This window comes from Gnatocerus cornutus, chromosome 8 (genome assembly GCF_029298725.1).
Source record: "Gnatocerus cornutus isolate USDA-ARS CGAHR chromosome 8, icGnaCorn1.1, whole genome shotgun sequence".
NCBI lineage: Eukaryota > Metazoa > Arthropoda > Insecta > Coleoptera > Tenebrionidae > Gnatocerus > Gnatocerus cornutus.
This window is the reverse complement of record NC_142240.1, coordinates 2,550,762-2,572,961: the sequence shown is the minus strand read 5'-3', so window position 1 is coordinate 2,572,961 and position 22,200 is coordinate 2,550,762. Positions and strand designations below refer to the sequence as shown.

General features: G+C 34.6%; 1 protein-coding gene across 1 annotated transcript; it reads left to right on the top strand.

Moving 5' to 3' along the window:
• The first annotated feature begins 581 nt into the window (after positions 1-581).
• Positions 582-1,521, top strand: LOC148169374 (histone-lysine N-methyltransferase SETMAR-like). The gene is made up of 2 exons (XM_088044180.1): positions 582-1,390; positions 1,458-1,521. The coding sequence occupies exons 1-2, from the start codon at positions 582-584 to the stop codon at positions 1,519-1,521; spliced, it is 873 nt and encodes a 290-aa protein (XP_087900306.1).
• The last annotated feature ends 20,679 nt before the right edge of the window (positions 1,522-22,200 follow it).

Here is a 22,200-nt window from a genome sequence, read left to right as displayed (position 1 = left end):
CGGACACCGTTTTTATCACTTCTAATACCGCACTCTCGGCTTCACTTAATGGCTCGTCAAGTGGTTTTCCACCACCAGTACCACATGCATGTTTCTTTTTCTTCAGTATTTTTAGTTTTGCTCTGCTGTCCTTGCCTTGCCATGTCTTATATGTAATAAAACGTGTTATAGATGAGAAATACCATATGAGCAAAAATATTTTAGATAAGGGGAGGCCATGGAAAACAAATGAATTTGTCGTTGATTAATTCGTATGCTTTTTATAAAATAGTCTGTCAAAATTTGACATTTTAAAATTAATTTGTGTGATTGTTGTGATTAACTGTTAAACATGGGATTCACTCAAGAACAAAAGATCTTTGCAATTAAATCCTACTTTCGCACTGGTGTTCGCGTAAATGGGGATTGGATTTACAACACAAGAGCATCTATGGATGAATTTAGAGAGCAGTTTCCCGGCGTTGCATTTTTGGATGCTGATTATTTGGATGTTTGAAGAAACAGGAAGCGTACATCGTAGAGAAGGTTCTGGTCGACCAACAAAACGGACGGCCGAAAACATCGAAAATGTCCAAGCACGCATGAACGATAGACCAACAATTTCATTACGAAGAGTGTCCCAGGAAGTCGGTTTATCATATGGAACCTGCAGAACAATTGTTAAAAAAGACCTTGGACTATTTCCATATAAGATGCAGTCTTACCATGAAATATTGCCTGCAGATTTTAATAGCCGTGTTTTATACTGTCAATGGTTTAATGAACACATGGCAAATCACAACGACCTTTTGGACTTGACGTTTTTTACGGACGAGGCCTGGTTTCACCTGTCAGGGTACATCAACTCTCAAACTCTGCGCATGTGGAGTTCAGACAATCCACACACTTTCCGAGAAACCCCTCTGCATCCTTTAAAAATTGGAATATGGATTGGAGTTTCACGTAGGTGGCTAATAGGCCCCATATTTTTTGAACAAACGGTGACCGCGCAAAGGTATCGGGAAGAGATTTTCAATGCGTTTGTTAATCAAGTCCACGATGACGAGTTGCAAGAAGGCTTCTACCAGCAAGACGGTGCTACAGCCCACACAACCCCTGCAACACTTAATTATTTGCGAGAGTTTTACGACGATCGGCTCATTAGCTTACGTTGCATCCCCGAATACCCACCAAGATCTCCAGATCTCACTATTTTGGATTTTTTTGTTTTTCCCCACTTGAAGAACAGAGTTTTTAGAAATCCCATACAAACATTACCTGAATTAAGAAACCGCATTGCGGAAGAATGTGCACTCATTACACCGCTGATGCTTCAGAATGCATTTGAAAACATGAAGCGGCGAGTTAATTTATGTTTGCAAGAAAATGGTGGCCATTTTCAACAGTTATTGTAATGTTTCTTGTTATTAATTCAAATAAAATAAATGAAATCACAATTGAATCAACGATTTTTTGAGGTTAACTTTTTTTGTCACTTTTGGTACGACAGGGACTTTTCATTTGCAACCATGCAACTACTGACCGTTTACAAGGCGCGTAAACTTTTCCATTTAAATCTTTTAGTTGTGTCAATAGATAACACGACAGACGCTTTCAGAACAAAAGCTTGCGCACAGCCTCCCCTTATCTAAAATATTTTTGCTCATATGGTATAATATAGGAGTACATACTTTTCGCCAAGATTTCCAATCATCTTTTTTTGCGCCCCCGGACACACTATTTAAAATTTCGGAGATAGTTTTCCATTGTTCCTCATAGGTTTTTCTAGTGAAATTTTGAGTAGGTTTTCCACTTAAAAGCTGCGGATTTTTTTTTAAATATTCGGTTAATAACCGCATTTGTTCTTGGTTAGCTTGATTGCCTTTTTTCTTTGTACCTTCTGCTGAAGCCATGTCAATTTGACACTTTTCAGAAACTTATTAATATAAATGACAGTAACAGCCGGCGTTGCCAGATAGTCATTCGTAGGTATAAGATGAAGTCGGCGATGGATAATGGAGGAAGGCCACCACGAGAAGAAGGGTGTGGTTTTGCGACACCACGGAGATGAACACGGCCGCCCTCCCCCTTTTTGTCTGCTCTTATTATCACGTCAGTCTTTGACTAGTACAGTTTGTAAATATGTTTTGGTAATTATAAACAAAAACCTATCAGCGTAGTCATTCTCCAACCCTACCAAACTACCAAATCAAAAACAAGATAACTCCGTGTGCTCCGGCACAGACTCTTAGACCACGGGGTATTAGCTTCTAGGCGAATTTAGTTTATAAATTATCTAGTTTCAAAAATGGTCAAACAGGTGGCGCCTCAGACAAATGCAGGACAGCAAATCTTTAGAGGTCATAGATTTGGCGCGCCAACATGGTGTTATTTTATTGTTCTTTCCACCTCACTGCACACACCGACTCCAGCCATTAGATGTTGGTTTTATGAAGCCTATCAGCACTTATTATGCCAACGTAGTTAAGAATTGGCTGAGATGTCATCCAGGACGTGTGTTGACTCAATTTCAAGTCGCTGCTTTATTTGGAAACGCTTTCGTAACTGCCGGAACAATGCTATTAATGCATTTAGAGCCGCAGGTATTTGGCCAATAAATCCATACATATTTACTGATGCAGACTTTGCACCCGCCGATACTACAGATAATCCTGAACCTGCTCACGCGCCTTTAGATGATGAGGCCAATTTGCAAAATGACACTACACCAACCAGACAAGAAATTCTAGAATGTGAGACTGGCGACAACACTTCGCCTAGACATTTAATCCTAGAAGCCTCTACTGGTTCCAATATTGTATCAGTTGTAGCCGATACATTCAGAGGTAGCAAGATACCTTCATCAACACATCAACAGAACAACAATAACCAATGTTCTCCACGACCTGGTTGTTCTTGGATGGTTGATCGGCCTTCGTCTTTCCAAACCACTCCTGAACATATAATGCCACTACCTAAAGAGAGTAGAACAAAGAAAAGAATTACTAAGCGAAGAGGTAAAACGGCTATCATTACAGGGTCACCCTACAAAAATGAGCTTATGTCCCTAAAAAAGATCGTCGAATCAAAGCAAGAGAAAAAGAGAGCTTCTAAAGTCTTGAACTTGAAATCTGGAAAACACAAAAAGAAAAAGATTACCAAGAAAAAAAAGTCAAAATGCGGTAACTGAGGTTGACGATGATGAAGATGCTGAATGTATGTACTGCAGCTACAAGTGGTCAGAGTCAACAGAGGGGTGGATTCAATGTCGAAAATGTTATCGTTGGGCACACTGCTCTTGTGCAGGTGAAGATGACGAGGATGATGAAGCTACTCATTTATGTGTAAAATGCTTTATTGACTGAGGTTTCTTTGTGTTGAAATTTGAAAAAATATATATCGTCGTGTTGAACCGGCAGTTTTACCCACAGACCTCGGTTTTTCCGACCGTTTCGTTCCAACCGTTGAAACCGTCGTCCAAAACCGTCGTGCAAGAACGAGGTTTGTGGGGCCCTTTATGGAAAAGCTTCAGTTGTAAACTATCCCTTCGGCTACAAAATTTATTTATGGTACAATTGCGTCCAAAAATAATGCACCATGGTATGAATAGAATATGCACCCAACAATACATTTCACCCCTAGAACTTTTGGGTTGGTCTGCTTGAGATCTGAGCGGTCAGTTTTTGTACAAGGGTGCGTCAGACAACCAAATTTTATTTACAACTCACTTGAAAACTCATGCAGATTGAGTCGAGTAAACAACATGATTTGAAGAACATTGAAAGAAATTTTAAATCAATGATTAAATTAATCACGCATTTAATTAAGTTTGATTGCTGACATTTGACGGAATTAAATATTAATTTTAATTAAAGATGTAATCTTTAATTTATAATGTATTTCTTAAAATTATTGATTATTCTAACGTTAAAATTTTTCTTCACATAATTCACTTCCATTGCTAAAAAAGTAAATTTTAGAACAATCGATTTTTAATTTTGATCAATAATAAGTAACTAAGTATAGGCCGGTTTAACGCAATAATTTAATTGAAATTAAATTAAAGTTACAACTTACTTATGTCACTTTAACATAATGTTAAATATTTTATTTCATTGTAAATTGTTAAAGTAACAGTATCTCTTTAGCAGTAGATTCTATAAAGGCACGTTTAACAATCCTAGTGCTGTTAAAAATTTAACAACAATTCTAGTGTTGGTAAATCGGTCTTTTCGCAATTTCTTGATTTTGCTAAGCTGTTTACATGTTTATGGCCAACTAGCACTTATAATTTTTGAAGCATCTATTTATACATTTTCTCGAGTTTTAGTTTTTCAAACATAGTTTTTCATATGTAAAAACCCCAACAACGTTATTTGGTTTCTGTTAAACCGGGTGTATAATTTTTTTAATTACTTGTCTCTAGCTATAAAATATTGTTTTTTCAACTTTGACATAAAAATACTTTTTTGTCATTGTTTGAGACCTAACAAACTTAAATTTTCTTCATTTTTTTTCACTAGTAATTAACTTATGTTTCTTCTAACTAGTAAGTGAAGAAGTTACAAAATAACAAGAGCAAGTGATTTGACATGTCAAAATTGACAATTATATATAGTTCAGCCAAGTTGGCCTGAGCCACCATAAAATCATAAAAATTAGACGACAACCGCACCCGGATAGTTTGCGGTATTTTGTCATTTATGACAAGCATCTGGCCTGTTTAGGGATGCTGTTCTTATCGCAGGGTGCAAACTTGAGCAAATAAACCCTCATTATGTGCACTTGAGAATCTTTTGAAGCTGTCCCGTTGCGGTAGCCCGGAAATTTTTATGCTTTTATGGTGGCTCAGACCAACTTGGCTGAACTATACAAGTTGTTTATAAATGTTTCTAGCATCAAAAGTGGCTATGAAATGTTAAAGAAATTTGCCGCTCATTACAAATGTGAGTTTTAATTTGTCAACTGACATTTGCAGTTAACCTCAAACATGAAGTAAAGTAAGTTTAGAGAAATAAACTCTTTAAGTTGTGATTTAAAACCTGAAAATGAAAATTTTGGACACAAAACCGTAACTGAAACGTCATTGACGTAAGTAATATTATAAGAAAAATTCAATATAGTTATATTCACTATGAAAACAAAGCGGAAAAGTAGTGCACGACAGGAATTCCAGAGTCACCTTTGATAGAAACATTTATAAACACCTTGTATTTATTTAATTTAAGCAAAATTTTAAAAATTTCATACTGCAGTTTTAAGCTAATCTAAATTTTAATCATGCGTCAACACTATTATTACAAGTCCACATCAGATTAAAACAAAACTCAACTTCACACGTTGAGTAATCTACTATATTTGTCTGTATGACTTGAAACTTTATTTCCAAATATTTTTCCCCAATTCCAGTAAATTTGAATCAACAAGAAGGCTGTAATTTATTGGGAATCAATTCTGGTCATCAGACAAGACCCACCACTTGAGGGTGATTATGTTTATAAGGTCTTGCGGTAAGTTTGGTGGAAACTGTTTAAAAAGTTAAAGTCATAAACGCTCCACCGTATTTATACGTTTCTTTTACATTCACAGCACAGCAAAATATTATCTAAATAATTTTAGAACAGGGTTTTTTTAAACATAGAAGAATTACCATATTATGACTACCCAGATGTGCTGGGATGGTCAAAAACGGACTCGTACCTGCCCCGGCGAGGCCCTCAAAATGTTTTCCGATGCTGTTTGGAAATAAGCAATGGGATGGTGCATTAATATCATGTTGTTAATAACATGTTTCGAATATAAAATATTCGAAACACGATTTCTCAAAAACTATTAACTTTAAAAAAAATCTGTTGGGTCGAAATTATGTAAAATTAGACTACGCTTGTGGAATGCTAAAAATTATTTTGCTTTCAGCCAAGTTTTCGTATTTAATTAATCAAAAAGTCATTAAAGAATCATTTTACAAAAATTATGTATAGCATTCAACATAGTGCACGTTGAACAGATTCATATGCAAAAAACAGAAAGCAAATAACTCAAATAGTTTTCGAGTAATCGTGTTTGGAAAAATACATTGAATTTGCCCTATACTCAAATTTGTTCGATATCCCCTTAAGAAACAACTGTTAACTTTAATTATTGACTATTTAGTTTGTTCGGTCGATTGAGCTCTGCCCAGGTTGGATACAAAGAAGACCGTTCCGACTGGTACGGCGCTGTGCAATGGTGTGAGGAGATCACGCTGCACACCGGCCCACGTACATACTATCGTAGCAACTAGTAATACTTGACACGTGCAATGGTACAATATATTGATGACAGATGCTGGAAGTGGCAGACTGCTGACACCAGTCCTTCTCTTGTCCTTTTGCTGATGACCACCATATTTCCATTCGGTAACACACATTGTACCCAGCTCAAGCTACAAATCTCAAAGTTACGTCATCGAGATGTGCAATGACCACCAAAATACATAGATAATGATGGCATCCCAAATGACTAACTCCTTGTCCAAAGATTCCCGCATATTAAGCACACAGCTAGTTCTCAAATGGAATAGTCCGAAACGTGCAATGGTTACGAGGAGGTCATACTACACAATCCTGTCACGCTGCGTAATCCTTTCGCTACTGTCCAACGTCAAATGGGGAGTGCAATAGGTCATTGACCACAACAAATCAATACAATCGTCACACCACATGTGACACAAAAAAGTCTTGGGGGCGTGCAATGATTATAAATCTCCCAAGAACTGCCCCAGCTACCGTCAGGATTCATGGAAAGACGGCAGTCTAATAATTTAGCTTGACATCCCAAGGCTCAATCTCAATTTGTAATTATCAATTTGATATCTGCATTAATTACTCAAATTTGGCCAATGACTTATACCAAAACACTTTGACAACTCTTAAAACATTTAGGGCCAGTTTCATAATCGGGCCTTAATAGCGCCTTTAACAAAAGGTACCTTTACGCTAACAGATCCTTTAAAGCGGCCCGCTGTTTCATAAACAGTGACAGACGAATTTTTAACTAAAAGCGCTTTTAGGGGAAATCACATTCTAAACTTCACTAAAAATAGGGAGTTTCGTGTTAATGTTCGCATAATCAACCGGGAACTTTGAAAATTCTGTTTGAGTATGGATAGTAGTAAGTGAATTTTTTTCTACATAGCTACTAAGTATACATGTTTGAACTTGTATGTAGTGTTGGAATAATAAATTTATGGTACCTGTTTTTAATTTTTGGTACTTCAACATTTGGAGCAAAAATGCAAGCTATTTGAGGCTAGTTTTACTATTCCGATTATCTTATAAACAGCAAGACGAACAAATTTCATACTTTTCACAATGATTTTCGTTATGTGAGACCAAAATTTTATGAAAATGTCTCATCGTAGATCGGATCTTTTAGATTTGTTCGATGGTCAGCCAATAAAGACAAAAAGTTGAAGGAAACAGCATTTTCTATTTAATACATTTTTAAAGAAGTTTAATGAAGTGTGCCAACCGGTTGGTTCTAGAATTATAAATATAAATGTTTAATTTGTATTAACTTGTAACGTTTCTAAAATGAGAACAAGGTCATTTATTAAGATTGTTATGAATTAGGGGATACACGCGAGACACCGCTGGTATGGGAGGCGATTTAGGAGTCCCATAAATGCCTGGGTACTTTTCCACCGTTGACACGACAACATCAGTGTTCAACCTAAAATGAATAATAGTCTAGTAAGTCTCCACAGTTCAAAACTTACTATTATCGCGTTTATCTTCTTTACCTTTTCTTCGGCTCCAATTCTAGGGGAAGTTGGATCAAGCCTTTGCCCCAAAAATTTCGTGTGTTCGCCAGGAAGGGGTTGGTGAGGCGCAGACCACCCCTGAGCGTTTCAGACTGTCCCTCTGGAAGGTGTTGGCACCCTTCCAGTGAATTTCAGAGCCCACGTTCCTTCTTGTATCGTCGCACCGAACCCAGCGCGACTCGGTGTGGTTTAAAGCCCCTTTATGTTGTCCAGTCCAGGAATTCGTCATGACTGGTTCCCGTATCTTTATCTAAATCCCTACAAAAACCATTTTAGCTTTCAAGATCAACCCTCTCGCGACTACTATGTTAGATAACAGTATCACTTACCAACCTACGTTTATTGCGGACATTCACCAACAATAACAAACTAACATAACCTGTCAATCACGACTCTTTGACAAGTGCGACATTGAGAGCGCCCGCGGTACTCGCGCAGAGGTCAGAATCGTCTTATCATCCCCGAAATCACAGGGAGTGCCACCTACGATTCCTCGTGGTATTTTAACTCAGTTTTTCCGTTTTGGGCTTCGAAAGAAGTAGACGTATTATTTTACCTTAAAGTACCGTATCTTTACCGTCTAAGCACTTCCTAGTACTATCTGAAGTCCCGTATTTGCGGCTAAGAACCCCAGAACCGCATTAAGTATCGTTCACCCTCAGAGAGGCCTACAACTCTCGCACATACGCCTACAATTCTCGCCCGTAAGTCTATCAACGACTACCAGATTCTCGCCGGTACGCCTACAACACCCTTGCCCGTCGCCTTGAGTCCCCGATCGACCTCGTGGAGTAGCTGAGACTTTCTCGCCCGCTAGCAACCACCCCGAGCGGCCACATACAGCCCGGACCAGACGACAGAGGCTGTGATAATATCGTTTCGTTGCGTCACCGCCTGAGTCGTACTACCGACGTCGCCGACAGCGTGCTTATATCGACTCCATCGAGAGTCTTGTTTGCCTGTAATTTGATTTTATTAATTTCTTGAGTTCAATTTAACTGATCATTACTATTTTTAATATTTAACCTTTTTTTAACATAGTCATTCTGTAAACCAATCACAGCTGTGACACGGTATCGAACCTGTCATTTAAATTCAACTAACCAACATCACCTCAAATTTCACCAATTGTCAATTTCACATTTTTTTTTAAAGCCTATTTTTTTTTAAACCATTTATTCTACTTCCGCGTAGCATTGAGCGACTTGGCTACTTTTAAATCAAACTAAGTTCTTGGCGCCCAGACTCTCTGGCCCACGACACCAGCTCACCAAAGGCTATAAGAGCACCGGTGCGGTGTCACCTACCGACCTTTTTTTGAAAGGTGTGACAAACTAAAAAGTCAGTTTACGTAGATGTATCAAAGAATTAGTAGATCCGAACGCACAAATGTGAGCAGTTTTTGAGGTTAGAATTGCTTTAAAGGCGCCTTTTAGCAGTTAAATGGTCGATGTCGGTCCTTTAAGTTAAAGGAGGATTTAAAGGAACATTTAAGATTATGAAACAAAATTTTTGAGTTAAAAGTCCCTTTAAGCTAAAGGAGCTTTTAAATTAGATTATGAAACTGGCCGTGAGTCCAATTGTGATTACAATTCTTAATTAGCATCATTTAAATTAGAACGGACTCACCGATTAGTCGTCTTCAATTAAAAACAGCTAAATCCACAATTATCACCAATTCGACACTCAAAAATATCACATAACAACGAGGAAGACTTGCTCACTTCTCAGTGAGATTCAACTCACCTTAATTAATTAAATCACAATTATTTTGCCTTTACTCAACGCTGGTTGAATTCAGACTAATGAATTCTTCCCTAAAACTTACATGTTCCTAGCCCTTCACTAGATTTTTATGGATCCCAGACGCATATGTAAATTTCGCTGATTAGGCACGGACTCCGGCCACTTGAGAATGTATGTTTATATTTTTGTGAGAACCTGCTCGGTATCACCATCTTAAAGTAAACAACGGTCGAAAAAGGGATTATTTTAATTTTTAATTACTAGGGGTTACTACCCCAAATCTACATTTAAAAAAGCTTACTTCTACAAAACAGTTCGGCACTTTTCATGCACTTGTACAGAGGTAACTGTTTTTAAATAATCAATAAGACAGCTGATGTAGTCGACAAAGTTCCCGCTCGTTATTGAATTGGATGTTACCTATGAATTTACTTGTCAATGCAATTTTCATCACTCGATTTCTGTATTGGGATTTTAATACAAGAACAACGATTTTTGTTTATGTCGCCCTCAGTTATTTCGTGACAATCATACATTCGAATATGTTTAACACAGGGACATAAAAATTAAAGAGGGAATATTTGTAGGACCACAAATAAATAAAAGAGCGAGTAAAAAAACTAATGAATAATCTTAAAAAACCTGCCGGGAAATGTTTTATCATGTGTGGTACATTTTTTTAGTAAGCATTGGGCGCAAAATTACAAGGACTTATGAACGTTTAATATCCTACAGTTATTTTTGTTTTGTGTGGATTAAGAATTTTTTAGTCTTTTAGGGAGAACCGAGATTTAACTGTAAAAAAATATTGTTAAAAGTCGATTAAAACATTTTTTCTATTAAACCTTGTTTATTTAACATTTTCATATTTTTTTCCAAAATACTTTATAGATTGTATTAATTCTCTTCAAATACACAAGTCTCAAGGAATGTGCAGAAATGAATCAGACAATTTTGTCGAGATATGACGTCATAAAAGTAATCGGGCCGACATTGACAGCTTGCAAATTTCAGAGAAATTTTCTTATTTATCGAATGCATTAAACATGAATTCAGCAGTTCAGTTGTAGCTTATTTGAAAAGCACTTCTAGTTTGCGATTAGAATTCAGGGTACAGGGTGTTTATAAATGTTTCTAGCATCAAGGGTGGCTTTGAAATGTCAAATAAATTTGCCGCTCATTACAAATGTGGATTTCAATTTGTCAACTGACATTTGCAGTTAACCTCAAACATGAAGCAAAATAAGTTTTGAGAATAAAACTGTTCCAGTTGTAGTTTAAAAACAAAGCGGCAAAATAGTGTACGACAAGGATTCCAAAGCCACGCTTGATGCTAGAAACATTTATAAACACCTTGTAGCTATCTAACAAGATTGTTATAGTATTATTTATATAGTGAAATAGTTTTGAATTGTAAAACATTGTTCTTGCGGTTGTGTATTATTAAAACTTTTTGTAGCCCCTCCTAAAACAATAACGTTATGGTTTGGTGTTGTGCATATAACTGTGTCCAACGGTACAAAAAGGGAAATCGTGTCTCTTTTCATTCGTAAGCCAGATTTATAAAAAAAACTATATTATTTTTGTTTACAATTATATGATTTAGTTTTCCCAAAGTTGAAGAGCTCAAACAAAAATGGATTTTGGCCATTAGAAGACAAAATTTTTCACCCAGTCAATGTACAATGTAAATATGTAGCGACCATTTTAAATCTGATTTTATTTACAATTTTGGACAAAAAAAAATAAATTCTCATTCTGTGCCATCTATTTTTAATTTTGGTCCACAATCAAGACGGTGTCGGAAACGAATTCATCAAGAGGCCTGTGAAACAAGTGCTCCAGAGAAACCAGCAAAGAAAAATTCTGTGGACTGTCTTTTGGAAGTTCCAATCCAACTCACAGAAGAAATTGAGAAAAAAATTAAAGCACCAAAAAGCGCAAATTGTGACACTACATCAGACTTTCCGCAACAACCTTCAAATAGCACTAGTCGGCGTTATTTTGGTTATTTAAAAAAAAATGACTTGAACAATGCATATAAAGTTCAGAACACGTGGTTGTCTGCAAATTAAATGATTGACAAACAAAAAAGAGCAATAAAGTACTTGAGAAATCGTACTTACAGAATAACAAAAAAAATTAAATCGTTGCAAGACATTATGCTACACTTGAAGAATTCCAAAAAAATTTCGGAGGACTGTTTTTCAGTATTACAGGTTTGAAACGATTACGTTAATAATATTTTTTTTGCTTTTTATTTTGTGCATGCTGCATGAGTATTAAAGCTGGTATACCTTGTGATGAGGTGATGGTAATTATTTTATTGGTCACGAGCCTAGCTATAGATTTCATTTTCTTTAGATTAAATGTTTTTTTATAAGTCGTTTGAATAAAATACGAAGCCCTTTATAATAATTATGCTTTTCCTTATATGTATGCATGTGCTAAGCGAATGGAGGCAATTGCTCCAAGAATAAAGTTTTATTTCAGATTTTGGGGATATATATTTTTATTATGTGTGCAATTATCTTATTATTTGAACATTTTAGGAATGTACACCTGTTTGATAGTTCTCCAGGCTACACCGGTGAATCACTATGGGCTATCAAATTAAAAGTGGCGGAGCTTAAGAAGAATAACAAAGTCTGGGTTTGTGGTCTCGTCATGGATGAAATGTCAATCCGCCAACAGGTCCAATGGAATGGACAACGACAAATCGGCTATGTGAATTATGGGTACAACATAGAAAGTGATGGGTTACCCATAGCCCAGAACGTATTGGTTTTTTTATTAGTGGCACAAAATGGTGGATGGAAACTCCCTATTGGGTATTTTCTCATAAATAGTTTAAATGCCCAAGAAAAAGCCATACTGGTAAAAGGTCGCCTAACTTTGATAGGCGATATTGGTGTAAAAATCACATCAATCACTTTTGATGGTGCAGCCGCCAATTTAACTATGGTCCAAGTTTTAGGTGCTGATTTTAATAATCCACAAACGTATTTTCCCCATCCATTAACCAGTGATCCAGTTTTTATAATAATTGATGCTTGTCACAAGATTAGGCTGATACGAAACGCGCTGGGAGATTGGGATGTTTCGTTGGATGGCAATAATAAACCCATAATGTGGAAATATTTTGAACATTTCGTGGCGTTACAAGAAAAGACCGGTCTTCATGCAGCGACAAAAGTCCGTCGTCGCCATCTTAATTATAAAAAATAAATTATGGAAGTTAAGCTGGCGTCTCAGATCTTCAGTACAAGTGTGTCGGATGCCTTAATTTATTGTTGCGACGATTTAGAGTTGCCTGAATTCAAAGATAAGTTTTGCGGAATGATTAATAACATTTTTGATATTATGAATACCAGAAACACCTTGTCCACTAACATTAACAAAAGCCGTTATCGCAATACAATCATGCCTTCATAAAAAAAAAATTTGCGGAAGCAAGGGATTATATTTTTTAATTGAAAGATCCCAAGGGAACGGGGTTTTTAGGTCTTCTCGTAAATATGAAGTCTATAGCAAGTTTGGTCAATTTGTACGTAATAGAACAGTCCTACTTAAAGTATCTTCTTACGTACAAACTAAGTCAGGATCACTTAGAGCTTTTTTTTTCAAATATACGAAATCGGGGTGGTTTTACAAATAATCCCACCGCGATTCAGTTTGAAAGTGCCTACAAACGCATTTTAATTCATATTGAACTGAGCAGTTCCGAAGCCGCAAATTGCCTTACCCTTGATGAAACGAGTATTTTAAAAGTGGCAATTACCTCAAAAAACCCATCGTATCCCAACTTAAACTTAATTGCATATAACAATCAAGAACCCGAAGAAGAAATAACATTGTCATTGCCGCAACAAATGGGACTATACATTAATGATGTGACGGAATACATCGTAGGTTTTGTCGTCAAAAAATTGAAAACTATATTTAAATGTAATATTTGTTTCGCCAGCCTAACAAACGGTACCTTAGCTTCTACTTTAATTGAACGTAAGACGCGAGGGGGGTTAATCAAACCTCGTGATGTTATAATCTTATTATTAAAATTACAATTTATTCCCAAACACCAAATTTTAACAAAAAATGCTGACGCGCGTTTCGTTAGCAATGCTATCATCATCAGAGCGATGATTAAACTGTTTAATTTAAATTTAGTCTTTAATATATTAAAGACGGTAAAATTGTGGAAAGATTTATGAGTTTTTTGATGTAAGTTAAGGTCGAAAAGCAACTGATTTATTTAATCTTTTGATAGAAAAATTTGAAATATTTGATATTGCTAATAAATTAGTTGGACAAACATACGATGGAGCTTTAGTAATGTCGGGAGAATTAAACGGTTTACAAGCCAAGGTAAACCAAATTGCTCCTCAAGCGCTATTCATTCATTGTTATGTCCATAGATTAAATCTTATATTGCGAGATGGTTTTTGTAAAATTAAGGAATGTCGAATTATTTTTGCAAATATTAATGGCCTTGCAGCATTTTTTTCAAAATCAACAAAAAGAACAAATATCTTAAATAAAGTAAGATCCAAGCGGTTACCCAACGTTTCTGACACTCGATGGATTTTCAAACCTCGGCTTATTAATGTAATTGTAGAACATCGAAACGAGTTAATAGAAGTTTTTAAAATAATTTTAGAATCAGAATAGTTTATGATGGACCATGAAACCATAAGGAAACCTACAGCCTTTAAAAAAATGTTAAAAATGCAAAATTTGTGACATTGGCGGGCCACCAAGTAAAAAGCGTAAAGGAGATCATGACGGCTTTAGCGATTCTTAAACATATTACAGACGGGTTTATAACGAAATTATCGACTTAATCATTCAACAACTTGAAATTAGATTTAAAGACATGGGATGTTTGTTGTTTCTGGATTTAGTAGACACAAACAAAATTAACAATTTTGCACAAGCATTCCCAGAAAATTTGATTAACTCTTTATTAGAACGCTGTACTAAAATGTTTGATCCAAACAAATTACGGAATGAATTAAAAGTCTGGTATTCGGACCCCAATATATTTGGTTCTTATTCCCATTTCTCAGATATTTTGATGTTCATCAAGTCTAATAAGTCACAAAATGATTTACCTGAAATTTATAAATTACTTTGTTTGGCTTCGTGTTTATCGTCAACGTCTGCATCTACAGAAAGAAGTTTTTCGGCTTTAAAACGAATAAAAAATTTTGTTAGAAATTCTATGTCACAATCTCGTTTAAGCTGTTTGTCAAAAATTGCCATTGAAAGAGAATTAGTGAAGAATCTTCAAGAAAATGAAGGGACTTTTTACACAGGTCTACAAAAAAAATTTTTTTGTTTGGTGCCGCTAATTCTATGTGAGAATTTGGTTAATTAGCCCGCAAGATTTCGTGCGAAGCTGTCAAAATCGTGAAGCTACGTTCAGGTTTGTATCGATCAAACATCTAAAAAATGTATTTTTTCAGACTTAATGTCATTATAATCAATTAGTTTGTTTTTTTAATTAATACTATTAATATGTCGTCGTCGAGAAGGTGTTGTATAAATAATCCAAATACATTTTGTTACATTTGTGGTGAATATGTAGTGAAAAAGTTCAGAAAACCTATAACAGATGCAGTGAAGACATACGTTGATTACTTTAATATGGAGATGAAGGCTCTGAACAAACCGTGGGTTCCAAATATTGTGTGCAAGTTGTGTTGTGAACATTTAAGACAGTGGGCAAACGGTAAACGTAATCATTTGAAGTATAGTGTGCCGATGACTTGGCCAGAACCAAAAAATCATATTGATGACTGTTATTTTTGTGTTGTACAATTACATGGTATAAACAAAAGAAAAATGGCATATCCTGAATTACCATCTGCTAAAAGACCTCGACTGTGTTCAGAACCTGTAAAATAATGTGTAATTAAATGTAATCAAATGTTTTAAATTAAATGTTCTTTGGTTTTTTAATAAATTAATTAAATGCTTTTTAATTTATTTACCCTTATGAAATCTCGAAAACTACACGTAGGATTAAAAAAGTAAGTATCAAGTTTTTATCAGGGTACTGAATATGATTGAAATCAGTTTTACTTTTAGCGGCACCAAAATCATTGTAGACCTGTGTTATGATCGAATTATACAGTATGTCCCCGGATTGAATTCACAAGAGGGAAAAAAAGTTTATTTTCCATCTGAAAAAAAAAATGACAAAGAAATAACATTTTTTGCTTATTTCAAAACAGATAAATCTGCAATTAAAATTTCAAAATTATTAGTTTGTACTCTTAAAATTAATTTTTTCATTATTTTTATTTATTAAATTTTGTAATCGTATTTAAATAATAACAGGCTGGGGATTTACAATATCAAATAGTGCGTTTAAACTTAAAGAAAAATTTACCTAATAATGTGTAAGTATTAAAAAATTGGAAAAGAAATGCAATTGCATCCTTAATAATAATTGAGAAAATTCGAGGCAGTCTTAAAGAATTACGGGTTAGAATGGAACTATGTGCTAAAACAGGTAATAGGTCATTCAAATAGTGGAAATTGGTTTGAGTTAAGGAACAAATTTCATTCCTTAGACATTTTTTGCAAAATTAAAAATTAAAAAGTTCTTCGTTATTTTTGTTTTTTTTCCATTTCCAAGAACACAGCTTGATAATATTAAAGTTTTAATTAAAGATTTATTTATTTTAAATTAAACAAAAAATGTTATTCCTTTGTTAATATTTGTAAAATGAAAAATAACGGTTTTTTTTTTCTCTTGTGAACTCGGGGACATACTGTAGATGAGTTCTCCTTTCAAAAAAATTGCCGAATTGATTTACGGTATAAACCTGTTGTCTGAAAAGTATTAAGCCCGTTAGCCATCTTGTTGTTAATTGTTTCATAGTTTTTGGTTACATTGTTTATATTTTTATTAGATTTTATTAGAGTTTATTTTTATTAGAGTTTATTATTAGAGTTTATTTTGTGTTTTATTTTTTTTAGAATTTATATTTATTTTTCTTAATATCGTTATTTTGTGTTTATTTTTAGCTTAGTTTTATTTTTGTTTTTGTTAAGTCGCGACGTGAGAATTATAAGGTTCTAAGTAATTTTTTGTGATAATTGAAATTGTCTGTTTTGCAATTTTTTTAAACATTTTCTATCATGTATACTTCATACCAATTGATAGTGAGGTCCAAATGTCAAACTTGGCCCGAAATTTGGGACTATCCCAAAAAATTGTGTGGAGGAATGTACTTCATAGGGACATTTTTATACACCAAAAGTTGACGACCTTGTCTGACAGCACTTTGACAGAAACGTCATCATTTGTAAACATTGACAATTGGCTCCCGTATTTACGGAAATTTGAAGTTATTTCAAAATTGGAATGGCTTTTGAATGGTTTTCAAAGAAGTGAATTCTTTTTCTAGTTGTTGACAATGAAATTATAAAGTTTTCGTGGCCCGCAGTCGTATGACTGAAATATTTAAGTTGTTAACTTATTAGAAGAACTGGTTAGAAGTGAAACACATGGAGAATTTAGCAAAGTTTTTAATGTTTACATAGTCAACTATAAAGTGTTCAATTCGTATTTAGGTAAATTCTAATTACCTCAACCATCGAGGATTTTGAATTGCTGAATTTGAATACGTCTATACCTCACATATCAAAGATTTCATGTTGTTTTAGTGTAGGAAATAAAATGTTGTCTTTTTTCAAATTATGACCAATTGTCATGGGATTCACTCTGAGGTGCGGTTGTCAGCACAAAACTTCCCATTGCAAAGAAGTTTAACAAAGTTGTGTCCCTTTAATAGTGCATTTTTAAGATTTGTAGCAATTAGACGGTTCCAAAAGTGATCACTTTTTTTAACGATATCGTATGTATACACCAAACAAACTTTGCAATAACCAAACTATCAAATAGAACGAAATTGAATGTGGCCTGAAATACACCAAACATTAGGTCTACCTTTCTTGAACGGTGAAACTTACAGAACAGTGAAGTTTATGGTGGTCAGACAATATTCCTTTGTAACCATTGAACTCTCGTCTATAGTTTATGCTCTAAAATTTTAAACAAAGTAATGACTCTCATGTGAAACCTTAAATGTCAACTTACACATTGGTACAGAGCAAATGAAGACCGAAATTGCTATTTTTAACGTTGGCGCAAGCATTTTCATCCGCTTACAATCCACTTTTTGAAAACCAGAAAATGTCAACAATTAAAACTTTAACTGCGTCATCCCCCTCTACTTCATTACTTTGCAAGTAATACCAACTTTTCCAAGATTTCCTACCATAGTACAATACACTGCTCAATGTGTATATACTCTTTAACACTAAAATGGGGGCCACACTATCAATTGGTATGAAATATATAAAAAAGAAGTGAGTTAATATTTTAATAAGCCAAAATGATTTTAATAGTTCCTGCCATTTTTTTAAATGAATGCTTAATAAAATTAAAGAGATATCACTGATAACGTGAACACTCATCTATTTAATGCAAATGTTAGTTAGAACCTTATATTTAGTTCTCAGGTCGCGAAGTATTTATATGTTTTTTCCGTTTTGCCTACTAACTGGTTTTCTCTACTAACAACAATAGCTATATAAATTCCTTTCATGGCAAGATATCGTCGTCTAAGCAGCAACTACCGCAACCTTAATTTTTATAAAGTCAAGCGGGACCGCATAAGAACTGTTTTTTTGGCAGTGTAAATAATTTTGCTCAATGATTACTTGATTTCAAATTTTAGCTTAAGATTAAATCTATTCAAACATAATAAAAAATAATTTCCACCAGTAAGATTTCCGTGAAAAAATCATCTGAGAAAAAGTAGAAACAAAATATATTCACAGCTGAGATTGCGGATGTTGCCGCTTAGACGACGAAATGGTTCTAGACCTTCTCGTGGTTCTTGCCGAACGATTAGAAAATATTTCAATATATCGACCAACATAGAACCATCTTTACCTTTAGTGATAGGAAGAAGCGTAATGTCATAGGTTTTTACTGAAATGACTTGTGTAAGATTAATTTTTGAACTTAATTAAAAAAAACTAATTTTACGAAATATAGTGTACTTACATATCTACAAAAATTTTACATAGACAATAAAAAGTTGACTTCATCAAAGTTGCCCACCCTACAAAAACTGTCACGAGCCGCCACTGCTGCTGAAAAGGCCAAAAGCCTCACCAGCAGCCAAATAAAATGTATTATCTTAAGGACTCGATGTGAAATCTCAAAATCTTAGTAATAAATGTATTTGATCTCGGGAGGGAATAAAGTGACTTGTGGAATTTTGGTGTAAACGTAGTTTGTCACTGCGCCGTCATAATGTTGAAAACTAACTTGATAAAACAGCGTTTTTTTTCGTAAATTTTAAACACAATTTGCCTTTGATTTAAAACAAAAACTCAAATATTTGTATCACAGTTATGTTGAAAAAAAAAATTAAATTCGCAAATATAAAATGAAAATTGTGAAAAACACTTACTCTGTAACTGCATTTCCTTCGATTCTTCTTATTTGTCCGTTGGCGTCTGAAATTGTTCTGTCAGTTTTCAGCCTCAGACTCCACTTCTTCAAACACAAACTCCACAATTCGGATATATTTATTCACGCGGAATCGCCACCAAAAATACGAAAAAATTCATAGAAGCAATTTTACGAATTATAACTCGGTACTTTGCCAAATTAAGAGTCCGCTTACTACGAACAAGTTACTCTGCACTTCCACTAAAACTATATCCATCACGCTTGGATTTCCAATTTATTTAGTTTATTGAAGTGCAAGCCGAAACCATCGCGTAAACATGCACAACCACACTACATAGACATTATAATAATACTTACTGGACGGAGCATAGAGAGAGATGACTGGTGACAAGATCTAAACAAAGATAGGTAGAAAGAAATCAGCTGATGTAGTCGACAGAGACTCAACTCGATTGTTAATGGGTGTTACCACTGTTAAAGCAACATTATTTTGTGTTGTAAGCTTTTTGAATGTGTTGGGAGAGAACCAGCTGAAAAAATGAATTATGGGTTGAACTTTTCGTTAAATTATTTAAAAGTACCGCCGGTGTTTTCCAACCAAATGACCAATCAACGAATCGACTACATCACGTGGTATATCGGTTGAGTTGTCTAACAACAGAAAGTCTTTATCTTCTATCCTTGTCCCAATCCTGTCACCAGTGCTTTCTGAACACAAGTTTAGTATAGGCTCCGTCCATATATTATTATGTCTATGCCACACTCCCAGACATAACCTCACAATCGCGACATGCACGACCGCGCAGATGGAAACAAGTGGAAGTGGCAAAAGTGTCGCTAACGGCAACATTAATTTGGCTTCATATGTGCCTAAGTAAAAAATTTTAACATATAAGTTGGCAGCAAATTATGCTGCAAAATACACTAAAAACTCTAAATTTCTAGGCAAGCTGGATTGACAGTAATTGTGCTTATTTTGCTATTTTAAATTTTTAGTTTTAATCTCTCAATGTACAAACTATACCTTTATGAACGCAAAAGGGACATACCGGTATGCTTGGCTATTCTCAAACAAAACAAAGTACAAAAAATTTCCTTCGCAAATTGACGTTTATTGAAGGGTTTGGCAACACATCGTTATAAATTTGTAAGAAAAAAATTTTAAATTTTGGGCCCGTTTTATGAACAAATTTAAAAGCTTTTTTTAGGACTTTTAAATGCTATAAACGCCTTTAAAGCAACTCTAACCTCAAAAACTAGCCACACCTTTATTTAATATTTTGCTTGCGTTTATGATCCGTTAAGGTAAATTAACTTTTTTGTTAACACAAATTAAACATTTAGTTTTGCCTTCTAGATACAGACCGTAAATTCTTTCAAAAAGTATTTTTTTAACAAAATGCTACTCGACAAAGTCTTCCAAAAAACTAGTTATGGTTATTGTTTTAGTTGTAATAAGAAAAAAAATTGAATAAAAAATGTTTTGTTCAACTTTTCGTTTTTACTGACTGACCACCTTAATAAATGGTGAGATAATCTCATGAAATTTTGATCTCACAAACGAAAATGTAAGTGAAATAATAATGGTCTAATAAAATAAATAAGATATAATAATAATAAAATAAGACATAATAAAAGTCTAATAACGGCACCCTAACAACTTTGAGATGCAACACAAAATACATCTTCTACTTGTCATTAGATGTCAAAATATTTCTAAAAAAAAATAAGAATCTACGTGGACATTTTGTTCTAAATGGTGCTACCAAGTTATCGCCGTGCAAGACTGGCAAGACTGGCTAGAACAGCATTTTTTAAGCATTCACTAATCATGAGGATCCATCCACAATAACACAAATACTTCAAAAATTTGCTTTGTTTATTTGACACATTTATTGCTAATGTTATTACCCTAAAGTCGCTCGTATAGTCCGCCCTCGTCTTTATACAGGGCTATTCACATGACTGCACGACTTGTAATTCCGAAAAAATGCAACCCATTATACATTTTCAAAGCAACCTTCGCTCTTAGTACACTGAAATATATAAAATCGATCAACGATGCTTGACGTTAAAAAAAAATTATGACAATGACATTTATTGTTCAACGATTTATTAAGATAACAAAACTGGAAGCCAAATTTATGTAACAGTAATAAATTTAACAAAAATTGAAAACAAATCATCGTAACGAGTGTTAAAAATGCTGCCCGTTCTTTGCTTCGCACCAAGCTATTCTGTTCATAAAAACCGCCACATGCGTTCCAAAATTTCTGGTGTTAAATCTTCTAGGTTTCCTAGAGCTCTTAAAGCTTGAAACTGAAGACAGACTGGTTACAACTTGACGTGACACAAATTTTGACTGACGTACGGATTTTCTGTAACATCTTGAAGAACTGCAACTTCATTCCCCATACCTGTGGCTGTTCTAGTTCTAACTTGTTTTTGTTGGGGTCAGTTTTCTTTTAAATCTTTTTCCAATTTTCGGAAAACTTTATCTGTTGGGTGTGCAGCACGCTCAGGATTCTTTGCGCATATAAATCCGCAGCCGCTACAGCATCATCATGTCACTTTTCTCATCGTTAGAACATTTCCGCGAAGATAATGATAACTAGAAGTATTAATTTTAGTTTGCTCAAATTGACTAATCTTTATGACACCACTGGTTGATATAAAACATCTCTGATTGTATTTTTGAAATCTTAATTTAGAAAACCCAAGTCAAAACTGGAAATGTATTGTTGGTTGCATTTTTTGAAATTTTTGGTTGTACTGTTATGTGATTAGCCCTGTATAGTCGGTCCTTACCTATACTTCATACCAATTGATAGTGAGGTCCAAATGTCAAACTTGGCCCGAAATTTGGGACTATCCCAAAAAATTGTGTGGAGGAATGTACTTCATAGGGACATTTTTATACACCAAAAGTTGACGACCTTGTCTGACAGCACTTTGACAGAAACGTCATCATTTGTAAACATTGACAATTGGCTCCCGTATTTACGGAAATTTGAAGTTATTTCAAAATTGGAATGGCTTTTGAATGGTTTTCAAAGAAGTGGATTCTTTTTCTAGTTGTTGACAATGAAATTATAAAGTTTGCGTGGCCCGCAGTCGTATGACTGAAATATTTAAGTTGTTAACTTATTAGAAGAACTGGTTAGAAGTG